At 36.4% G+C, this 17,411-nt stretch overlaps 1 protein-coding gene across 1 annotated transcript in view; it reads right to left on the bottom strand.

Annotated features, from left to right (window-relative positions):
• LOC133651837 (signal transducer and activator of transcription 5B-like) overlaps positions 1-17,411 on the bottom strand; it is a 163,084-nt gene that overhangs the window by 15,112 nt on the left and 130,561 nt on the right. Inside the window, exons 13-15 of the mRNA XM_062050008.1 lie at positions 7,929-8,135; positions 7,472-7,566; positions 5,647-5,789 (exon numbers count right to left, since the gene is read on the bottom strand). Coding sequence (XP_061905992.1) covers positions 5,647-5,789; positions 7,472-7,566; positions 7,929-8,135 — 445 coding nt within the window. The remainder of the gene's footprint in view (positions 1-5,646; positions 5,790-7,471; positions 7,567-7,928; positions 8,136-17,411) is intronic.

Consider the following 17,411-nt stretch of genomic DNA (forward strand, 5'->3'; position numbering starts at 1 on the left):
CGGGGGTCTCCCTTGTGGTATTTTAGGCTTCATAATGCGCCACACCTTTTCAATGGGAGACAGGTCTGGACTACAGGCAGGCCAGTCTCGTACCTGCACTCTTTTACTATGAAGCCACGTTGATGTAACACGTGGCTTGGCATTGTCTTGCTGAAATAAGCAGGGGCGTCCATGGTAACGTTGCTTGGTTGGCAACATATGTTGCTCCAAAACCTGTATGTACCTTTCAGCATTAATGGCACCTTCACAGATGTGTAAGTTACCCATGTCTTGGGCACTAATACACCCCCATACCATCACAGATGCTGGCTTTTCAACTTTGCGCCTATAACAATCCGAATGGTTATTTTCCTCTTTGGTCCGGAGGACACGATGTCCACAGTTTCCAAAATCAATTTGAAATGTGGACTCATCAGACCACAGAACACTTTTCCACTTTGTATCAGTCCATCTTAGATGAGCTCAGGCCCAGCGAAGCCGACGGCGTTTCTGGGTGTTGTTGATAAACGGTTTTCGCCTTGCATAGGAGAGTTTTAACTCGCACTTACAGATGTAGCGACCAACTGTAGTTACTGACAGTGGGTTTCTGAAGTGTTCCTGAGCCCATGTGGTGATATCCCTTACACACTGATGTCACTTGTTGATGCAGTACATCCTGAGGGATCGAAGGTCACGGGCTTAGCTGCTTACGTGCAGTGATTTCTCCAGATTCTCTGAACCCTTTGATGACATTACAGACCGTAGATATTATTTGCACAAAAAAAAAAAGTTTATCAGTTTGAACATCAAATATGTTGTCTTTGTAGCATATTCAACTGAATATGGGTTGAAAATGATTAGCAAATCATTGTATTCCGTTTATATTTACATCTAACACAATTTCCCAACTCATATGGAAACGGGGTTTGTATAAATGTTTCATAATGAAAGCCAGAATATCATAGGACTCAAGTGGGAATTCAATATTCAACATTTTGGCAATTTTACAAATTTTATGAAATAATGTTTTGGGGGGTTCATTACTCGCAATCATTTTAGAATATAAGGGTTTCAAATGACGTTTTTTGGGGATTTTTTATTAAAAGCATATTTTACGTATATATGGCCTAAATCAAGCATTTTCAAAAATGAATAAATGAACAAAAAATATCAATACTACTGTATTGGCCACTAGATGAGACCAAGCCAATCAGAGCACGCTGTTCAGCATAATGGCCATTGATTGGCACAGCCTCAGGGAGCATTACTACATTGGATTAAAGGAGTGTCAAGGTGATGATGTGGGTGTTGATTCATGTCTAATGGGCTCTCATAATGTGAAAAAATCAATCAAAGTTTATTTATACAGCCCTTAATCACAAATGCCTCAAAGGGCTTCAGAAACCACAACAACATCCTCGGATCTGATCCCACATCCAGGCAAGAAAAAACTCAACCCAGTGGCAACAACGAAAAACCTTGGTAGGAAACGCAGACGTAATTAATAACTTATACTTTGCGGTAATCCAAAATCGGACAAACTAAGAAAACCACACAAATTTGGATAATCAGGCAACGTTTTGATCAAAAATGTATTGCCTCTATTTTGTATGCAGTTAATTGTGTCTAACTGCTCAGGGTGTAACAATAGATGATCAAATGAACTGGAAATCTCATGCAAAAATATACTACATAAAGTAGCAAGAAACACGTCAATAATAAATAAATCAAAACATGCTCTAGACCAGGGGTCACCAACGCGGTGCCCGCGGGCACCAGGTAGCCCGTAAGGACCAGATGAGTAGCCCACTGGCCTGTTCTAAAAATAGCTCAAATAGCAGCACTTACCAGTGAGCTGCCTCTATTTTTTAAATTTTATTTATTTACTAGCAAGCTGGTCTCGCTTTGCCCGACATTTTTAATTCTAAGAGAGACAAAATTCAAATAGAATTTGAAAATCCAAGAAAATATTTTAAAGACTTGGTCTTCACTTGTTTAAATAAATTCATTAATTCTTGTACTTTGCTTCTTATAACTTTCAGAAAAACAATTTTAGAGAAAAAATACAACCTTAAAAATGATTTTAGGATTTTTAAACACATATACCTTTTTACCTTTTAAATTCCTTCCTCTTCTTTCCTGACAATTTAAATCAATGTTCAAGGATTTTTTTTTTTTTTATTGTAAAGAATAATAAATACATTTTTTAATTTAATTCTTCATTTTAGCTTCTGTTTTTTCGACGAAGAATATTTGTGAAATATTTCTTCAAACTTATGATTGAAATTCAAAAAAATTATTCTGGCAAATCTAGAAAATCTGTAGAATCAAATTTAAATCTTATTTCAAAGTCTTTTGAATTTAGTTTAAAATTTTTGTTCTGGAAAATCTAGAAGAAATAATGATTTGTCTTTGTTAGAAATATAGCTTGGTCCAATTTGTTATATATTCTAACTAAGTGTAGATTGGATTTTAACCTATTTAAAACATGTCATCAAAATTCTAAAATTAATCTTAATCAGGAAAAATTACTAATGATGTTCCATAAATTCTTTTTTTAAGTTTTTCCTCTTCTTTTTTTCGGTTGAATTTTGAATTTTAAAGAGTCAAAATTGAAGATAAACTATGTTTCAAAATCTAATTGTCATTTTTTTCGTGTTTTCTCCTCTTTTAAACCGTTCAATTAAGTGTAAATATCATTAATTATTAATAACATGGAGTTAAAGGTAAATTGAGCAAATTGGCTATTTCTGGCAATTTATTTAAGTGTTTATCAAACTGGTAGCCCTTCGCATTAATCAGTACCCAAGAAGTAGCTCTTGGTTTCAAAAAGGTTGGTGACCCCTGCTCTAGACCAAAAATCACTTCATATTAGGGATGGGCGATACCACACTTTTAGGATTCGATACGATACCAATACTTTTTCTTGCATTTTCATCGATACCGATACCGATACCATTAATTTCACTTTTTGTCAGTCAAAAATATTATTACTATTATTATTTAAGACAAATCACAAGACAAATACAGACCATTTATACCACATTTATTATGGTCAATATATAATAAAAGTAAAATTAAAATAAATAACATTAAATATGAAAAATAAATTAAATATTATATATAATAATAATTATATATTATATATAATAAGAATTAGATATTAGGGCTTTCCAATTAACTGTCAAATCCGAATCGCAAGAAGCTGCAGTTATTTTTTTAAAGTTTGTGATATAATTAGCAATTAATGAAATATGAAATAGGCTAATGTTTTCGAAATGTAAGAAATCATGTTACAGATTAAAACCAAAATCACATTCAATCCTATATTTCAAGATTTTCTTGGAAAAAAATAAAACTGTAATGCAAAGATGAAGAATCTCCAAATTGTATCTCTTTCTCATCTTGTTTTAAATACTCAAGCAATTTTCAACTAACAGTAAATTCCCCTGTGTGGAAATTATTTGAATTTAGGATAATCATTTAAACAAAAATATTCAGTAAACATTACTAAAAAAATAAAATAAACAATGCCTGTTTTAAGTCAGGCTGCACCGCTGTCGGCTGGCTGTGTGTGTGTTGCTCGTTGACGACGCTCATTCGCTGTCTCCTGTCACGTGACTGGGCCAGCTCTATACTCTGCCAGGTACAGGGGTGTCCCAGCACATAGTAAGTTAAGTAAGTCATCAAAAACATCTGAAAGTGATGCTTGCACCCCCCACACGCCGTTTTTTGGTTTATATCGATACTTTTTTCAGAAAAGGGATGCCAAATGTGTGAGTATCGATATATCGATACCACAGGATCGATACGCACATCCCTACTTCATATTCTTTACTGCTCACTAGTGTTAGCATATCTGAGTTATTGTGTGGAAATATGGGGAAACAACTACAAATGTGCGCTTCATTCATTAACTGTGTTACAAAAAAGATCAAATACAATAATAAATATGTTGGCTATAAGAACACACCAACCCTTTATTTATTGAATCACAGATACTGAAATTCCACGATCTGGTGCATTGGCAAACACCTAAAATGATGTACAAAGCAAACTATAAACTGCTACCCAAAAATGTACAACAATTCTTCTCAACAAAAGAAGAGAAATATAACCTTAGAGGAAAATCTAATTAAGACATTTGTATGCTCGTACAACATTAAAAACATTTTGCATATCCGTATGTGGAATTAAATTATGGAATGGATTAAGCAAATAAATCAAACAAAGCAACAATATGATTCACTTTAAGAGACTGTTCAAACTACAAGTGTTCACAAAGTACACAGAACAAGAATTATGATGAACATCTTGAACCCTTTCTTTATTTATTTTTGTTGTTGATGTTTTTTTGTTGTTGTTGGGTTTTTTTTTTTAGATAAAGATTACTTATGTATTTAATATTTGTTTTGATTGATTGAGAAGTTTATTGACATCTTAAAGAATTTAATCCATGTAATGCTTTAAAAAGGCAAATGGATGGTACAAAAAGCCAAAAGGCTTGTTTCCATTGTGGTCCATTAAATATCCATCACATTTGAAACATTCAATAATAAAATATATAGAACCTGTAACATGTATATAAAAAAATTACGTAAAAAAAAAAGATAAATTATGTACATACACTACCGTTCAAAAGTTTGGGGTCACCCACACAATTTTGTGGAATAGCCTTCATTTCTAAGAACAAGAATAGACTGTCGAGTTTCAGATGAAAGTTCTCTTTTTTTGGCCATTTTGAGCGTTTAATTGACCCCACAAATGTGATGCTCCAGAAACTCAATCTGCTCAAAGGAAGGTCCGTTTTGTAGCTTCTGTAACGAGCTAAACTGTTTTCAGATGTGTGAACATGATTGCACAAGGGTTTTCTAATCATCAATTAGCCTTCTGAGCCAATGAGCAAACACATTGTACCATTAGAACACTGGAGTGATAGTTGCTGGAAATGGGCCTCTTTACACCTATGTAGATATTGCACCAAAAACCAGACATTTGCAGCTAGAATAGTCATTTACCACATTAGCAATGTATAGAGCGTATTTCTTTAAAGTTAAGACTAGTTTAAAATTATCTTCATTGAAAAGTACAGTGCTTTTCCTTCAAAAATAAGGACATTTCAATGTGACCCCAAACTTTTGAACGGTAGTGTACTTACTATGGTATATTATATGCATGTTCGAAATATGCTATCCTCTAAAGGCCTTAATGGCAACATACGTGGACAGCACCTTTTAGCTCTTATTTCCAAAATTGTGTACACTACTGAATTGGGGTCTTATGGCTGCTTATGTGGACACTTATACTGCCATCTGGTGGTGTCAGAAGAGTATAACATACAATGGAATTTGGAAAAAAAGGTGTAAAAATAAGGAATTAGCATGTCACTAAACATGAAGTACACGTTTGTGTACTTATGGACTAAGTACATCATATAAAAAGATGATTCTTAGTTTTTTATTCTAATTAGGGTCCAATAAGCCCAAATAGCAAAGAGAAATAAAAAAAAAAAAAGCATGTAAACAAACAGCTTGGGCCTTAAGAGGCTATATATAAATATGTTCAGCTACATTGGATCAGTTGAAGAGTGTTGTATCAACGCAAATATGGTGGAAATAGTTTGGGCACCCTAACAATAAAAGAACATTGTCGCACTCGAGCTCGTACCTGCTTTGTTGGGATTTTCGGCCACCCACGCGATGGTGACGCCTCCGATCTCCGAGTCGCTGAAGCGCAGGAGAAAGGTGCCGTTGGACTTGGACATCAGCATGTCTTGAGCCCGCTGCTTGTTCACAAAGCCCAGTATGGCTCTAGAAGGGGAACGATAAGTACAGTATAAACACACGGCAGAGTGTCCCTCTTCTGAAGATGATCATCAAGTTGCCATGGAGGCAAACTAGCTGTTTGTCAAGCATGTACAGTATAATACTTATGCAAAGTATCCACCACCTTAGATGGTTAATGGTCTTTTACTGCCTTCATGAATGGAATTATGTGGCAAAGAGAGGTCCTCGGTCGGGGGAAATAAACTCGCTTGGAATTTGTACAAAGGAAGAAGAAGGTTCTTTGGTCTTTTGACTCAAACATTGAGCAAAAGTAATATAGAAAATAAAGATTAGAGCATTTCCTGTCTCATCATGTAAAAAGCAAACTAATAATGATCATATTCACACATGTATTAATATCACTGGCGGGAGTACGTTTCCCACCTAGGCCTTCAGTGATGTCCGACTTCAATGGTTACCTCTCAAAATACCATCATTTATGTCCCCACATGACCATTGCTGGAGAAATACTACATAGAAACACATTTACTGGGCATTGAATCACCTCAACAGTGTACAAAACGGGTTATTTTCTGGCGCATTTAAAGTTAAAGTTAAAGTACCAATGATTGTCACGCGCACACTAAGTGTGGTAAAATTTGTCCTCTGCATTTGACCCAACCCCTTGTCCACCCCCTGGGAGGTGAGGGGAGCAGTGGGCAGCAGCGGTGCCGCGCCCGGGAATCATTTTTGGTGATTTAACCCCCAATTCCAACCCTTGATGCTGAGTGCCAAGCAGGGAGGTAATGGGTCCCATTTTTATAGTCTTTGGTATGACTCGGCCGGGGTTTGAGCTCACAACCTACCGATCTCAGGGTGGAGACTAACCACTAGGCCACTGAGTAGGTTTTTAAAAAAAATAAGTAAATTTTTTTAAAATCAATAAACCCGCATCAGCAATTATGTGGTACAGTCAAAATTATAATTGCAAAAAACATATTAAAGGTGAAAAAATTAATAAATAAAATGTTTCAAGTCACAATTTGTAGCACCCGTATAGCCCCTCGTAGTCGGTTGTTCCGAGTGGAAACGGCGAGCATTTCCCCATTTCATCGCCCATATCGTCTCACAAGATGTAGTTTCTCTTTTAAATATCCTTCTTGAAAATAGCCTTGCAAATAGCAGGGGGTGTATATTGTAGCTCCCCGGAAGAGTTAGTGCTGCAAGGGGTTCCGGGTATTTGTTCTGTTGTGTTTATGTTGTGTTACGGTGCGGATGTTCTCCAGAAATGTGTTTGTCATTCTTGTTTGGTGTGGGTTCACAGTGTGGCGCATATTTGTAACAGTGTTAAAGTTGTTTATACGGCCACCCTCAGTGTGACCTGTATGGCTGTTGACCAAGTATGCATTGCATTCACTTGTGTGTGTGAAAAGCCGTAGATATTGTGTGACTGGGCCGGCACGCAAAGGCAGTGCCTTTAAGGTTTATTGGCGCTCTGTACTTCTCCCTACGGCCGTGTACACAGCGGCGTTTTAAAAAGTCATACATTTTACTTTTTGAAACCGATACCGTTAATTTCCGATATTACATTTTAAAGCATTTATCGGCCGATATTATCGGACATCTGTAATTTCAATGATAAAAGCAAGAAAAGACTGAAAAATCCAAACGGGGCTTTGTATAAACATTGTATAGAACAGCATGGATAAATGACTCTTTTTCCTCACCCGTCATTCCAGTGTAGCTTCAGGTGCTTCTTTGTCAGTTCCATCACGCCGTCAAACCACTGCCAAAATGTGAAGTTCCTACCAGGCAGGCTTTCCTGTGGAAAAAAAAAAGACATTTGTGCGTGATAAAGAGAAATGTGTGTGTGTGTACAAACAAAAGTCTGAAAAGCTGTTGTTGTAATCCAACGATGTATAATCGCTCTGTAGCGAATGCGAGCGTTCTTTCTGAGTCCGAGCGAGAAAACGAGGCTCTATTTTTTTTGTGGCTGTGTACAGTCATTATCTAATCTCACTAGGCGACATAATAACGCAGCAGGGGATGCTGCGGGAAACAATTTCTCGGCGATTTGCTCACGGCTTGATAATTAATGCCTTCGTGGGGGTTTTCCACCCCCCCCCAAACGGAGCATTGTCGACATCCGTTTTAGTCAGACTTGTGGATCACGAGAGAACTTACTCTGTTAAACTGTGACCAGGTCATCGCCATGTTGCGGTCGTCTTCCACGCTGGTGCTGGTGCTGCCGAAGGCCTTCTGGGCGAGGAAGATCAGGTTCTCCTCGGAGAGGCCGCGGTTGCTCTGCACTTCCGCCTTGTACTTCATGTTGATCGCCTCGCACAGCTGAGGCCACAGCACCTTGTCCGGCACCAGGAATGGAACCCGGCCCTGAGGGGCAAAGAGAACAGATGACTCAGCAAGAAAAAAAAAGAAAACATTTAAGTCTGCCGTAGTGTTGTAACTAGAGATGTCCGATGATATCGCCCGATACATACTTTAAAATGTAATATCGGAAAATATCGGTATCGTTTTTTAAATTATCGGTATCGTTTTTTTGTTTGTTTTTGTTTTAAATTAAATCAACATAAAAAATACACCAACCCAAAAAACCTCCCTCCCTCATTCACAAAAGGGTTGTTTCTTTCTGTTATTAATATTCTGGTTCCTACATTATATATCAATATATATCAATACAGTCTGCAAGGGATACAGTCCGTAAGCACACATGATTGTGCGTGCTGCTGGTCCACTAATAGTACTAACCTTTAACAGTTAATTTGACTCATTTTCATTAATTACTAGTTTCTATGTAACTGTTTTTATGTTGTTTTACTTTCTTTTTTATTCAAGAAAATGTTTTTAATTTATTTATCTTATTTTATTTTATAATTTTTTTAAAAAAAGGACCTTATCTTCACCATACCTGGTTGTCCAAATTAGGCATAATAATGTGTTAATTCCACGACTGTATATATCGGTATCGGTTGATACCGGTATCTGTAATTAAAGAGTTGGACAATATCGGATATCGGCAAAAAGGCATTATCGGACATCCCTAGTTGTAATGATACCAATATTTTGGTACCGATGCTAAAATATTTTCGATACTTTTCGGTGCTTTTCTAAATAAAGGGACCCCAAAAAAATCTCATTATTGGCTTTATTTTAACAAAAAATCTTAGGGTACATTAAACATATGTTTCTTATTGCAGTGAAGTCCTTAAATAAAATAGTAAACATACTAGACAACGTGTGTTTTATTAGTAAGTAAACAAACAAAGGCTCCTAATTACTCTGCTGACATACACTACCGTTCAAAAGTTTGGGGTCACCCAAACAATTTTGTGGAATAGCCTTCATTTCTAAGAACAAGAATAGACTGTCGAGTTTCAGACGAAAGTTCTCTTTTTCTGGCCATTTTGAGCGTTTAATTGACCCCACAAATGTGATGCTCCAGAAACTCAATCTGCTCAAAGGAAGGTCCGTTTTGTAGCTTCTGTAACGAGCTAAACTGTTTTCAGATGTGTGAACATGATTGCACAAGGGTTTTCTAATCATCAATTAGCCTTCTGAGCCAATGAGCAAACACATTGTACCATTAGAACACTGGAGTGATAGTTGCTGGGCCTCTATATACCTATGTAGATATTTCACCAAAAACCAGAAATTTGCAGCTAGAATAGTCATTTACCACATTAGCAATGTATAGAGTGTATTTCTTTAAAGTTAAGACTAGTTTAAAGTTATCTTCCTTGAAAAGTACAGTGCTTTTCCTTCAAAAATAAGGACATTTCAATGTGACCCCAAACTTTTGAACGGTAGTGTATGCAGTAACATATTGTGTCATTTATCATTCTATTATTTTGTCAACATTATTAAGGACAAGTGGTAGAAAATTAATTATTAATCTACTTGTTCATTTACAGTTAATATCTGCTTATTTTCTCTTTTAACATGTTCTATTGACACTTCTGTTAAAATGTAATAATCACTTATTCTTCTGTTGTTTGATACTTTACATTAGTTTTGGATGATACCACAAATTTGGGTATCAATCCGATACCAAGTAGTTACAGGATCATACAATGGTCATATTCAGAGTCTTTATGTGTCCAGGGACGTATTTCCTGAGTTTATAAACATAATATATATTTTTTTAAAACGCAAGAAGATGTTGTGATGCCAAAAAATATAGACGTAATCATAGTAGTATCGACTAGATACGTTCCTGTACTTGATATCATTACAGTGGATGTTAGCTGTAGATCCACCAAAGGCGTTTGTTTACATTTTGATGCCGGTGAGCTACGGTGTGTAGTGAAGCATGTTTATTAAATTATATTATTACATTGTAATTATTTATTTAATTGTATTTTCTTTATTTAAATGAAATCAACATTTTTGCATCGGATTACCTTTATACACCAAAAAATTAATAGATACTAAATAATTTCCCAGTTTTCGTTAGACAGCAACGATGTTGTTCAGTGAATTATGGCAGGTGTTTTTTCTTTCTTTTTAAGTAATTTGATAAGAAAATACTAGCTTAGTCTGCTGACATATGCAGTAACATATTGTGTCGTTTTCCATTCTATTATTTTGTCAACATTATTAAGTGGTAGAAAATGAATTATCAATCCACTTGTTCATTTACTGTTAATATCTGCTTACTTTCTCTTTTAACATGTTTTATCTACACTTCTGTTCAAATGTAATAATCACTTATTCTTCTGTTGTTTGGATGCTTTACATTAGTTTTGGATGATACCACAAATTTGGGTATCAATCCGATACCAAGTAGTTACAGGATCATACAATGGTCATATTCAAAGTCCTCATGTGTCCAGGGATGTATTTCCTGAGTTTATAAACATAATATACATTTAAAAAACGCAAGAAGATGTTGTGATGCCAAAAAATATAGACGTAATCATAGTAGTATCGACTAGATACGTGCCTGTACTTGATATCATTACAGTGGATGTTAGCTGTAGATCCACCAAAGGCGTTTGTTTACATTTTGATGCCGGTGAGCTACGGTGTGTAGTGAAGCATGTTTATTAAATTATATTATTACATTGTAAATATTTATTTAATTGTATTTTCTTTATTTAAATGAAATCAACATTTTTGCATCGGATTACCTTTATACACCAAAAAATTAATAGATACTAAATAATTTTCCAGTTTTCATTAGACAGCAACGATGTGGTTCAGTGAATTATGGCAGGCGTTTTTTCTTTCTTTTTAAGTAATTTAATAAGAAAATACTAGTTTAGTCTGCTGACATATGCAGTAACATATTGTGTCGTTTTCCATTCTATTATTTTGTCAACATTATTAAGTGGTAGAAAATGAATTATTAATCTACTTGTTCATTTACAGTTAATATCTGCTTACTTTCTCTTTTAACATGTTTTATCTACACTTCTGTTCAAACGTAATAATCACTTATTCTTCTGTTGTTTGGATGCTTTACATTAGTTTTGGATGATACCACAAATTTTGGTATCAAACCGATACCAAGTAGTTACAGGATCACACAATGGTCATTTTAGAGTCCTCATGTGTCCAGGGACGTATTTACTGAGTTTATAAACATAATATACATTAAAAAAAAAACGAAAGAAGATTTTGTGATGCTAAAAAATATCAACGTAACCATAGTACTATCGACTAGATACGCCCCTGTACTTGGTATCATTGCAGTGGATGTCAGGTGTAGATCCACCCATGGCGTTTGTTTACATTGTGACTCCGGTGAGCTACGGTGTGTAGTGAAGCATGTTTAGCTATTCCTCGTCCTGCAGGGATGATACTTGTAAGAAACTTACTTTATTTGTCGCCATGGAAGCGAGGATTAGTGATTTTGAAGTAGCTAAAACACTGCCGACGGCGGATGGCCGCTAGCTAGCTAGCCATGTCTTAAAGCACCTCTTCCTGAGGGCGTTTCAGTGTTATAGCTTCACCTTTATCATTAGTTTTTAAGCCAAAATGCGTCCATTCTCCTTTTTCTGTCTACACACTGTGTCTGCTTCTAAGTACTCCGTGATTGTGCGCTGCCGAACATGCTCCTCTGCTCGTAAACACAGCGATGTCACGACATTTCAGAGACGGTATCGTACCGAAAATGATTCCTTAGTATCGCCGTACTACACTAATACCGGTATACCGTACAACCCTAGTCTGCCGTCATTGTCACGATTGGGTCGCATAATACTGCGTGGGTCTTTCTCCCAGGATGCAGACGGAACTCCGGACGAAGTGTGCAGGTAAGAATATGACTTATTCCTCATGAATCAGTCAACGTACCAACAAACAAAACAAAGCAAGCGTGCCGATAGCACGGGGAGCTAAGGCGAGACTTAGCACATGAATCTTGAGCAAGGAAACAGGATTTCATCCAACCTAACTTGTTGCGTACAGCAAATAAGGAAACCAGACTGAGTGTGGCACACAACGTGAATAAGTTGCTCTCTGATTAGTGCCCGGCAGCAGGTGAGCATGCCGAACACTAATCAGAGGCAGGGGAAACCAGTCTGCCCCCATGGCAACCAAAACACAAACCCACGGGTGCTCAAAACGGGAACTGAGGGAGTCAAAAACGAGACAAAACATGATCCGGGCAACGGATCATGACAGTCATGCCCTGCCTACATCCTAATGTAGGGGTGTAAAAAAAAAAAAAAAATGAATGAATTGTGATTCTTATTTGTAACAATTCTTAATCGATCTAAAATGTATTTAAAAAATAAAGATGAATAAAAATATATCTGTCCAAAGGAAGGAGGGATAACTATATCTGAGGAGGAATGGACAATAATACGGAAATATCAATGGACTTGTACCAGCTCACCCAAGTGGAGGGAGTTTGGCTGGAAAAGTTTGATCAGATTTTTTATTACACCTTCTCAGAAGTCTCACTACGATAACAACTCCCCTGCCTGTTGGAGAAATTGTGGGAATTCACATGCAAACCACCACCATGTTTTCTGGGACTGCTCCATCATAAAGGACTACTGGAAAGAGATACACCAAGCTCTACAGGATATTTTCAAACGTGAAATACCCCTTGAAAGTAAAACTTTGTTTTTTGGACATGTACCTCAGGACTGGCTGAAGAAAGATAAACACTTAATGAATATCCTACTGGTGGCCGGTAAAAAGACCATTACTAGGAAATGGATATCCCAGGAGAGCCCAACTTTGAAGCAATGGATGGAAATCACAATGGACATATATAAAATGGAGAAGATAACTGTCTTTATTACCAAATTGGAAAAATTTACTTCATACTGGGAAAACTGGGTCAATTATGTCACGCCCCATAAAACTGATATTAATTTTTCGAATTAGTGATTGTACTGCTAAAAAAAAAAAGGATTACTCCCTATATGTGTACAGGTATGTATGTGTGTATGTGTGTGTATATATATATACACTACCGTTCAAAAGTTTGGGGTCACCCAAACAATTTTGTGGAATAGCCTTCATTTCTAAGAACCAGAATAGACTGTCGAGTTTCAGATGAAAGTTCTCTTTTTCTGGCCATTTTGAGCGTTTAATTGACCCCACAAATGTGATGCTCCACAAACTCAATCTGCTCAAAGGAAGGTCAGTTTTGTAGCTTCTGTAACGAGCTAAACTGTTTTCAGATGTGTGAACATGATTGCACAAGGGTTTTCTAATCATCAATTAGCCTTCTGAGCCAATGAGCAAACACATTGTACCATTTGAACACTGGAGTGATAGTTGCTGGAAATGGGCCTCTATACACCTATGTAGATATTGCACCAAAAACCAGACATTTGCAGCTAGAATAGTCATTTACCACATTAGCAATGTATAGAGTGTATTTCTTTAAAGTTAAGACTAGTTTAAAGTTATCTTCATTGAAAAGTACAGTGCTTTTCCTTCAGAAATAAGGACATTTCAATGTGACCCCAAACTTTTGAACGGTAGTGTATATATATATGTATCTGTTTATATATATATTTTTTATTATTTTATTTCTGACTATTGTTATTATTAATGCATTATCATTTATTTTTTGTTTATTTAATAGTTGTATTTGTAGATATTACTTTTTTTTTTTTTTTTTGCTGTTACTTTCTTTTCGGGGGTTGGGGGGGGGGGGGGTGGGTGGTATGGTTGGGATATAAACAAAAAACATTTGGACATTTAGGGCAGACAACAGATATAAGATGTATGTGAATATGATGCAATGGATAGGAATGTCTGATGCTGGATGTCAATAAAAAAGAAAAAGAACAAATAAATAAATAAATAAATAAATCTGTCTTGTCCAAGCACACAGGCAAATCATTTTGTTGATGTGAAAACTCACATGTGCTTTTACTTTAGAAATTATTTGCATTTGACTTTATTAAATATTTGGTAAGAATTTTAATTTAAAAAAAAACAAAACAGTTTTATTTTCAGTAATATAGAAATTTATCACAGCTGTTTATCTATTTCATGGAGGAATGTAGTTAATAGGGCGGCGTGGCTCTGTTGGTAGAGCGGCCGCGCCACCAACTTGAGGGTTCCAGGTTCGATCTCCCATTCCGCCATCCTTGGGCAAGATGCTTTACCCACCTGCTCCCAGTGCCACCCACACTGGCTTAAATGTAACTTAGATAATGGATTTCACTATGTAGAGCGCTTTGAGTCACTAGAGAAAAGCGCTATATAAATATAATTCACTTCACTTAATCATACAACTGGCACCCAATGTTATTAAGAAGTATTGATTCCGAATCGAGAATCGATTCTGAATCAAATCGTTACCCCCAAGAATTGAATCCCAGCTATAATGCTTTGCAATTTGTCATTGACCATCCGTCTTGTATCCGTGATTTAGATTGGAACTTATAGTCGTGGTCAAAAGTTTACCTACACTTGTAATGAACATCATGTCATGGCTGTCTTGAGTTTCCAATCATTTCTACAACTCTTATTCATACTCATTGGGCACAAAAAACATTCATGAAGTATGGTTCTTTTATTAATTTATTACGGGTCGACTGAAAATGTGACCAAATCTGCTGGGTCAAAAGTATACATACAGCAATGTTAATATTTGCTTACATGTCCCTTGGCAAGTTTCACTGCAATAAGGTGCTTTTGGTAGCCATCCACAAGCTTCTGGTTGAATGTTTGAGCGGCGGCGGGTGGGTTGGGAGGGTGAGGTCAGCCAACCAGGTAGACTTGACAGGTCTGCCTGGTTGGCCACGCCTATAAGAACAGCTGATAGGCAACACGTCACAGTGGTCAGGTGACCCTTCTGAAGAACACTGCAGTCGAAACATGTCAGGTAAAAATTCCATCTGATATACCTGTCTATGGATGTTCTCATTCATCCAGGTCATTGTCAACTCAGGGCTTTCAATCGCTAGCTGGACTGTTTGGTTGGTCTTGGAAGACAATTGGCCTCTCATCCGAGTAGGCTTCATCAGTTCGTGCTCATTGACTTAGTTTGGTCAGATCTAGTCTCTGATTAGTCTCTTTATCTACACTGTCTATTCGGCAGATATCGTCACAGCAAGAGTGGGCGGCGTATCGAGTCTTTCAAGTGCACTTAGTTATCTACCGATTACTCAAATCTAATTGATATTATGAAAAATTACTCCCAGATTCAATTCATGGAGCGAATGCAAACTGTAAAGAGAACTTGTTTTGGTCAACTGGACGCTGCGTCCTTTAAAAAAGTCCCCTAAAATGTGACTTTTCGAAGACGTTCCTACAGTAATGTCTGTCCCGAGAGACTGTTTGTGAGCTTTTAACATGACAAAATCTATCATCTCCATTTGTTTGCTCCACTTATGAGAAAAAAAAAAAAAGTTTTTGTTGGTTTGTTTTTTAAGTTGCGTCTTTTAATGACATCAGGAAGAAAAAACCTCCTGCTTCTGACTCATGCAGGACAGCTTCATACAATTCAGGCTTTGCTACACGTCTGACATTAAAGCCTGGAGCTCAGTCAGCAACAAACGTGGGATTCTGTACATTTCATTGTTTACTTTGTCTTTAGGCTAACCAGGCTAACCTAGCATGACGTCACTGAAAGTCAACAATGACTATAAAACAAAAAAGGGGTAGGTTTATATTAGCTCTGCTTCTTCCTACTCCTTTTCGAACATGTTCAAATGCAAAACAATAAATAGCACATGGGATGTACCGCAATGCAAGTTCTCAAAAAAACTAATCACATGAACAAAATGTGACTGTAACAATATGGCCAGTATGTATGTTTGAAATCAGGATAGATTTTCGAAAAAGTCCGCAAAAAGTATAACTTGATTCTAAAATCAAACGACCTGAGTAGTATTTAACATTAACTTCATATCTTCCAACTAGCTGAACTGAACTGAAGAATCCTTGAGGTTGAACTGGTTAAATGATTTTGTGAATGTAATGACGCTTGAAAAAATAAGATTTATAAACTCTACAAATATGAATAAATGGGAACTAACCTGGAAACCTTTACTGACATATATTGAATCATAACTTAAAGACATTTAAAGGGAAAAAAAAGCCATCTTTTTTGTAGTTGTATTCCTTTTTTATTATTGTTATTATTTTTTTGTATTGATCCTATACTACTATTGTTTTTTTGTGTCACTTTTGATATGGTTTTTTTTTTTTGTGACTTTTTATTTTGTATTGTTTTGCATCTGATCAAGCCCTGTGACTTTCTTTTTTAAGTGTGAACGGTGGAGAGGTCCTCGGGAGGTGATCTTGTGATCACTTCCTGAGGATCCTTGATGCCGAGGAATGTTCATCCATCTTGCTATGGTCTGGATAGCCTGCTGATCCTGAGCCAGAGCGGAATGGATGGATATATATACAATATCTGGGTATTTTTTCTAATAATGTCTATACTGTAAACCTTGAGTTGTTAAAGTTCAAGTGCAATTCTCTCCTCAAGTGTGCATGTGAGTGTGTATGAGTGGATGTGTGCCTGTATGAAGGGTTTACGTGAGCAAAGTATGACTGTTAAATGTGATTTTAACTGTAAAATTCAACGAAATATATTTGAAAAAAAAAAGAAGAAAGAATACTTGAGGTTTTGGGCGACAACTTCCGTGAGGCTTGAACTTCGCTACACACCTTAAAATATTATCTGTCATTCAGCTACCGACTTGGTAGCTGAATGTTTGATCATCATGTTGTTTTTTGGCAATTACGCTAAACTAGCATGATTTTACTGTTTACTTGTGAGTGTAATTTTAGCATTGTAGCAAACATGGCAATACCAGTGTTGCTAACTTTGTGTCCTTTTGTCTAACTCAGGGGTGTCAAACGTACGGTCCGAGGGCCAGATCAAGCCCACGAGCAGGTTTTATACCGCCCGCGGTATGAATTTGAAAAGTATAAAAATTAACCTGAACTTTTGGAATGAAAGAAACAGCTGTTCTAAATGTGTCCACTAGATGTCGCAATAGCAATTCTTTGTATTTTTGTAGATGATGCTACATACGTACAAAATAAATCGCATGTTAGCACATCAGTCGAGGAAAATGAGCAAAGTACATAAATAACATCCTGTAATTTGATTTTGATATAATTTTTTTACCTTCATAAATTGAAAATCAACACCAATGAAGTGAACATTATCACATAATTTATTCTGAAAATATAAATAACGACAAACAAATTATTAAC

The sequence above is a fragment of the Entelurus aequoreus genome, linkage group LG06 (genome assembly GCF_033978785.1).
Source record: "Entelurus aequoreus isolate RoL-2023_Sb linkage group LG06, RoL_Eaeq_v1.1, whole genome shotgun sequence".
Taxonomy (NCBI): Eukaryota; Metazoa; Chordata; class Actinopteri; order Syngnathiformes; family Syngnathidae; genus Entelurus; species Entelurus aequoreus.